At 31.3% G+C, this 7337-nt stretch overlaps 1 protein-coding gene across 2 annotated transcripts; it reads right to left on the bottom strand.

Annotated features, from left to right (window-relative positions):
* Positions 1–1843, bottom strand: LOC108661886 (caffeic acid 3-O-methyltransferase-like). Of its 2 annotated transcripts, none has more exons than XM_018120814.1 (4): positions 1340–1843; positions 701–1014; positions 454–518; positions 1–270 (listed from the first exon to the last, which is right to left on the bottom strand). In XM_018120814.1, the coding sequence occupies exons 1-4, from the start codon at positions 1756–1758 to the stop codon at positions 1–3; spliced, it is 1068 nt and encodes a 355-aa protein (XP_017976303.1). In that variant the 5' UTR covers positions 1759–1843. The 2 variants fall into 2 exon arrangements, with proteins under 2 accessions (XP_017976303.1, XP_017976302.1); XM_018120813.1 differs by having other exon boundaries at positions 1–309; positions 1340–1842.

Here is a 7337-nt window from a genome sequence, read left to right as displayed (position 1 = left end):
TCAGACAATAATACTTTTGTGGAATTCCATCACCCAATAGCTATAAGCACGACAAACAAGTCTAAAAGTTGAGAATCCAGCTTTTTTTGCCAATGCCTCGTACTCTTCCTTTGTCCTCTCTTTTGCACCAGGGACAACGATAAACAAGCCTGCGTCAAGTGTTAAGGTATTCTTGGTCACAATGTCGGTCATGGGGGACTCTGGCACAACTAATTCCACCACTACCACTTTACCAAACTTTGGCAAAGCATTGTAGCAATTTTTCAATAACTTCAAGCATCGATCATCGCCCCAATCGTGAAGTATCCACTACAAAATTTCAAGTTAAAATTACTTTTTAGATTAAATAAAAATTAAATTTAATGATTGAAAGTATGTAATCAATGAATATATATTGAACTACATATCTTTCGCGTGTGTATAGGTGTGGTGTATGCACACACATATACTAACCTTCATGAAAATAACTTCTCCTTGAGGAACTTCGATAAACATATCTCCTCCGACATGGTCAACACCTAAAATAAAAAAGGACAAATGAAAAATTATTTCTCCAATCAGCCAAAGTTGGGGTAAGTTTGAAGAACAAATTAAATTACATTGAGAGCAGAGAACACTATTTGTTCTCTTCTAGATTTTCTGTGCCAAAAAAACCTTCGAACAATAGCAAGACAGGAAAATTATCTATTGAATTGATTACCTAAGAAATGGGGTGCATCTTTAACAACATGGGGCAAATCAAAGTTAATGCCCTTAATTTGTGGATACTTGGAAACTATGAGCTTGAGATTTATACCCAATCCACCTCCCACATCTACAAGTTGGTTTATGCCTTCAAACCCCTTATATATTTCCAGAACTTTTTTCATGATTATGGCAGTCTGGTTGCCCATTGTATTGTTGAATTTGCCACTTATTTCATCATTTTTGGCAGCAAGCTCAAACAAATCCATCCCATATGCCTTGACCAAGGGTATGGCGCCACCTTCCAATGTTGCTTCTGTCAAGTGATACCTGCATAAGTGCATGTACAACAAAATTTGTTCACTATTATGAACAATATTGTAATATCGACATTATTTTAATTAATTAAGTGAACTACAAGAAACTAATTTAGAGTGAACTCTGAATAAAATTTAACTGAAAAGGAATAGAAGGATTTTGTCGACAAATACAAATACAGTCAATTCTGATTAAGTTTATACCAAGGCAATAACAATTAGGATCCCTTTTGGGATATCCTGCAAGTAAGAATTTGAAATTCCAACTTGAAAGTCTATTAGGTTCTAATCCGGGAAAGCGAAGAGGGACATTTAATTATAGGATAAAAGAGTAATACCAAGCTCCAAGCAAATATTTGTCCGTTGAAGTGGTCAGTGTCGGAATAAGGGAAATTCCATCATCATTGTGAAGGAAATATTTTGCGACGGGTGCTAAACCATATAATCTTTGAACATGTCCATCTTCGTTAGTGGCAAGATCGCATGTTAGAATGGAGTGACTAGCAAGAAGACGAAGAATGCGGTCAATGATTGATGAAGCATCAGGGTTCTTCGTAGGAAGGTGAGAGGCAATCTCAATAGGAGAGAGCTTGCAGCCTGCAGGGCCAGCTTTTGCAATGATCTCTAACAAATCAAGATCGATGGCAGCTTTCAAGACCATAGGGAGAATCGTAGACATAGCTAGTTGCATTGCCTGATGAAATGCTTCTTCTTCTTCATTTGCTGTAATATTCTGATTGTCTAGTTTTGAACTCATTTTTTCTTGAGTATTGGAGACGGAAAACACAAAAGAGTGCAGTGATGAAGTGTTAGCTATGTAATACTGAAAAGTCTAGTACTGCACCGAGAGATTATATAGAAAATCTTAATTTTGTTAAAGGAGAAGATCGGCACGTTAGCAGAATAAGTTTTCAAGTCAAAGAGACGTGTTTTGATTTTAGCTTCGTACAGTAATTTATCAATACTTTCTGCAGTTGTTAGGAATTGTTAATCATGTAATTACGTAGTCAAGTTGGCATTGGAGATGGTTGCTGACTACCGCCACTATTTGTAGAGTACCTTGTAGACGTATTTGATTCAGTGGTCGATATTTGATCTTTCTATTTGAAGAGACAAATTCAAATCCTTCCATCTCCAAATCAAAATGAAATGTCAAACACCTGTATCTTTCTCATCTCTACTATTCAAAATGGCCTCGACTTTGGTACCAAGTCTTGCGTCTTTAAGCAAACATTTTCTAAATTTTATCTTAGAAATTTTACTCTAATTTTGTCCAATATATCGAAAACGTTAATTTGCATGCTCGATGGAAAATGCTATACCTACTTTAATTTTTTAAACACTTAACTGACATTTCTTTGGAAAATTAGAGAGATATCTAAACACAAATGGCATAATATCAGAACTATGATTTGTAGAAATTTGAAACATCTTCAAGTCAATGATTAATCAGCCAGAATATATGTAGTTAATGTAGTTCTTTTTTTCCAAGCCTTCAAGGGCGGCCTTCAAATAACACCCAAACTTTACTCTGTGGTAAATGAAAGCGGCTGGGGAATATTCAGAAAATAAAAATGGATTGAATGAGCTGTATTTTTTTATTATTTTGTCATATGTGCAATACAAGGGTTTATATACACGGGTTTGAAGGTTGAAAAATCTAGAAAGGGTAAGAAAACTAACATTTGCTGTTACAGACTCTGTTACTAATGCCTAAAGGACTTAACAGAAAACGTTAACACATTTATTTACATCTTATTAAGCTGCTAGAAAATCAAAACATCCCATGATAGCAGAGCTGATATATCTCTAACCCTATTTTGACATCCTTTGTTTTACTTTTGTAAGCTACATTATCTACCTGATTATAAATCATTTTTAAGACTCCTCCTCAAGGTGAGCATGTATATCCAAAATGCTCATCTTGCCAAGAAGAAAGCTAAACTGTTTTGGCAGCAAGGCTTTGGTAAAAAAATTTGCTAGTTGTGGGTTGGTAGAAACATACTTTGGATTTATTATTCCAACAAGCACTTTTTCTCTGATGAAGCGATAGTCCATCTTAATATGCTTGATTCTTTCATAAAAGGTAGGATTCTTACTTATATGTATTGCTGATTGATTGTCACAATAGAAGCCTATAGCTGTTGTGTGCTTGATTCCAAGATTTTGCAGCATGAAAATTAACCATGTTGATTCACAACAAACTGAAGTCATTGCTTTAGAGCATGTTTGGTCTGATTTTTTTTAATTTTAAAAGCTATTATAAAATTCTTATAAAAAATAATAACTTTTAAAATTAAGCTAAAGTTGTTGGGTAAATTTACTTTTTATAAGCTCCTTTTTATAGATAAGTTGTTTGGCAAGACAACTTATATAAACTCTAATTTTAGTTAAAATTATCATAAAAAGTATTTAATAAATAACTTTTTATTAATCACAAATTTCTTTGTTCAAAATAAAAAAATTAATTTTATTTTTTATCTATTTAAAATAAATTTTTCAAAATATTAAAAGCATTTTTATATAATATAAAGTTTATAATTAATAATAAATCAAATTTGAATAATTACAAATTTGTAGTTAAAATAAGAATTGTAATTGCTATAACCCTTTGATCACTCTCTTTGAACGTAATCATGAAAATCAAATTCCAAAATAAGGTTAATATAACAATTTGCGATTCCTTAGATGCAAGCGCCAAAGGCCATAAATATTCATTTCATCAACATATTGAGTTCATCTCTGTGTTATCAAAGAATGCTTTGAAAAGTTGTAGCTACACCAGCAATCGGGGGTTGTTTTATTGGACTTTGACTTCTCTGAATTCTTCCCCCTTTTTTTGAACAATTTAGAAGAGTAAATGAAGAACACATTTGCTCTTCACAAGTCATGACCCTAAAGGCCATTTTGCAATTGTGATAAACATGGACTCTTACTTCGAGGTTTTTTGATACGTGTGAAAACAACTTAAACTAGTTCACACCATCATATTCAAACAAATGTATATCAATAATTAAAATTTGAAATTTCAACAAAGATTTGGTATTCATAATTTGAGATAAATATAATAAGACTGAGATAGTTAAAGATTCACCAATCTTTTTGTATTATTCAAAATCATCTGTATTAAAAAAAAGCAAAAAATGATATATTCATATCATCAAATCACAAACCTCAATCACCGGCAAAATCAAGGTGGTAACGGCTGTCATCTCTCAATTTTTTATTTTTTTATTATTATATTTATAATTACCTTTATAATTACTATTTAATCACTTCTCATATAAAATTTTAAATTCACCCTTAATCTCAGCTAAATCAGAAGATAACATTCTTGTGGAATTCCATCACCCAATAGCTATAAGCAATCAAACAAGTTTAAAAGTTGAGAATCCAGCTTTTCTTGCCAATGCCTCGTACTCTTCCTTTGTCCTCTCTTTTGCACCAGGGATAACGTTAAACAAGCATATGTCAAGTGTTAAGGTGTTCTTGGTCACAACGTCAGTCATGGGAGACTCTGGCACAATTAATTCCACCACTACCACTTTACCAAACTTTGGTAGAGCATTGTAGCAATTTTTCAATAACTTCAAGCATCGATCATCGTCCCAATCGTGAAGTATCCACTATAAAATTTCAAGTTAAAATTACTTTTTAAATTAAACAAAAATCAAATTTAATGATTAAAAATATGTAATTAATGTATATATTAAATTACATATTATATATATATATATATATAGTATGCATATATATATATAATATCCATATACATATATCCTAACCTTCATGAAAATAACCTCTCCTTGAGGAACTTCCATAAACACTTAAATAAAGAAGTGTACATGAAGCGTCCCTCTGATTATTTATCTACAAGTGATGATCGTGTTTGTTGGCTTTGCAAGTCTGTATATGGTTTAAAGCGGGCATCTAGACAATGGTTTGCCAAATTTTCTACTGCCATTCTGCTGTTTGGTTTTATTCAATACGAAGCTAATACTTCCTCTATTTTTACATCACAAAGGCACTTCATTCACTGCCATTCTTGTTTTTGTGGATGATGTCATTATTTCCACCAGTGACATCTCACATACAAAAGCTCTCAAGCAATATTTGACGGCTTGGTTTCCCATCAAAGATCTTGGTAACCGTAAATATTTTCTTGGATTGGAGGTCGCTCATTGTCGTGACGGTATTGCATTGTCTCAATGAAAATATACATTGGACATTTTACGAGAAGCAAGTATGCTTGCTTCCAAGCCGGTACACTTTCCCATTGAACAAAATCATAAGTTAGCTTTGGATGATAGCGACTAACTTGATGATCCTGGTTTTTATCATCGATTAATTGAGAGATTGATTTATTTGACAATCACTAGGCCTGATATTTGTTATTCAGTTCATATTTTATCTCAATTTATGCACCAACGTCGTCAAGGGCATTGGCAAGCTGCTCTACGGATCTTGAGATATCTTAAACTTGTGCTAGGCCGAGGAATATTTTTATCTTCCGGTAGTGATCTTTTCCCTTACAGCATATTGTGATTTTGACTGGGCCAGTTGCCCCATCACTCGGCGTTCACTAAGTGGATATTTTATCTTTCTTGGCAACTCTCCTATTTCATGGAGGAGTAAGAAACAAATCACTGTTTCTCGTTTTTCTGTCGAAGTTGTATAGCAGTCCATGGCTACAACTGCTTGTGAGTTAATTTGGTTGCACCAGTTACTTTCTTTTTAATTTGACTATTTCTCACTCTTTGCCTTTCCAGCTATCTTGTGACAATCAAGCAGCTATGCATATTGCTAATAACCCGATCTACCATAAACGTACTAGGCACATTGAAAATGACTATCATTTTAATAGTGATTGTATTCAGCAAGGTTTAATTGTTAGTCGCTACATTGCCTCTTACAATCAATCAGCTGATCTTTTCACCAAGGCATTGGGAAAACAACAATTTCAGTTTCTGGTTAGCAAGTTGGGAAAATAATTATATTTTATTTGATTAAGTATCGAAAGTGTATTGTACAATACGCAAGACGTATCTTATGATATAGAGGCATATCGTACGATACAATTTATACACTTTTTTATAAATTTAATTTTAATTAATTATTAAAACTTTTATTTTTTATTATTTTTTAAAGTTGAAACATGAAAAATTATATTTTATGAATTTCAATCATTATATTTTAAACAAAAAAATACTAAAAAATCAAATTTCCTTTTAATTTTAACATGATAAATATTTTTTATTAATAAATTAATATAAAAAATATATTTTATTTAAAGATCTATATTATTAAAGAATATGTTAAAATTTTAAATTCAAAAACTAATTATCTTTTCAATTTACATCCTAAAATTTTTAATTCTGTTAAAAAATATAACATTTTTCAATTTTTTTACATATATAAATATTATTTATAATTAATTTTAACATTTTTCATCATATCTTATGGTATAATATTCGATATTAAAAAATAAAATATTAATACACAATATGTATCTTGATTTAATAATTATGTAACCAAAAAGTGATTACCTTTTTAAAAAAAAAAATTCTCTCATATTGCACCCAACTTTGGACTAATTTTAATTTTTAAAAAGAAAACCCCTCCACAGCCAGAATTCGGAACAAAAAGCCCATGATTTAAGAGTTCTATTATCCTTAGATGGCTAATTCGTTGCAATGGGCCAGAACAGTTAATTGGATTTGCCCTTAAAACAGGGCCTGAGATCTGCCTTTCAAACTTCAAAACCATTGAGCAAAGAACCCACGCAAACTTGCAATAGCGCATCGCAATGACACCACCCACTTTTCTTCCCCTTTATGTGATTCTTGCATTTTTAATATAAGAGAAAATATTATAATTCGAATCTAAAATATTTATCAAAAATTTATCTTATATCCTTACTAATTGCTTTTGTAATTAAAAATTAAAGATAAATGAAAATGACCATGCTTAATTAATTTCATTTCACTTATAGTAATTGTATATAATTTTGTAATCTCAATTATTCATAGAGTATGAGAATTTATATAATTTCAATCATTGTGATAAATTTTGAAATTAATACAATAAGATTATGAGATAGTTAAGGATTCGTCGATCCTTTCATATTATTTAAAATCATGTTATATTAAAAAAGTTAAAACTTATACTTCATATTATCACATCATAAATCTCAACTAATAATCGTTACAAATCAGACAATAATATTTTTGTGGAATTCCATCACCCAATAGCTATAAGCACGACAAACAAGTCTAAAAGTTGAGAATCCAGCTTTTTTTGCCAATGCCTCGTACTCTTCCTTTGTCCTCTCTTTTG

This window comes from Theobroma cacao, chromosome 5, assembly GCF_000208745.1.
Source record: "Theobroma cacao cultivar B97-61/B2 chromosome 5, Criollo_cocoa_genome_V2, whole genome shotgun sequence".
NCBI lineage: Eukaryota > Viridiplantae > Streptophyta > Magnoliopsida > Malvales > Malvaceae > Theobroma > Theobroma cacao.
The sequence above is the reverse complement of the archived record's forward strand: the minus strand, read 5'-3'. Positions and strand labels throughout refer to the sequence as shown.

Excerpts from the sequence above, each read along its gene's own strand:
- LOC108661886 (XM_018120813.1), bottom strand. The coding sequence starts at position 1,758 with ATGAGTTCAAAACTAGACAATCAGAATATTACAGCAAATGAAGAAGAA. Across the intron at positions 1,015-1,339 it reads AAATATTTGCTTGGAGCTTG|GTATCACTTGACAGAAGCAA; the intron begins GTATTACTCTTT and ends GCACTTATGCAG. Across the intron at positions 310-453 it reads GAGAAGTTATTTTCATGAAG|TGGATACTTCACGATTGGGG; the intron begins GTTAGTATATGT and ends GAAATTTTGTAG.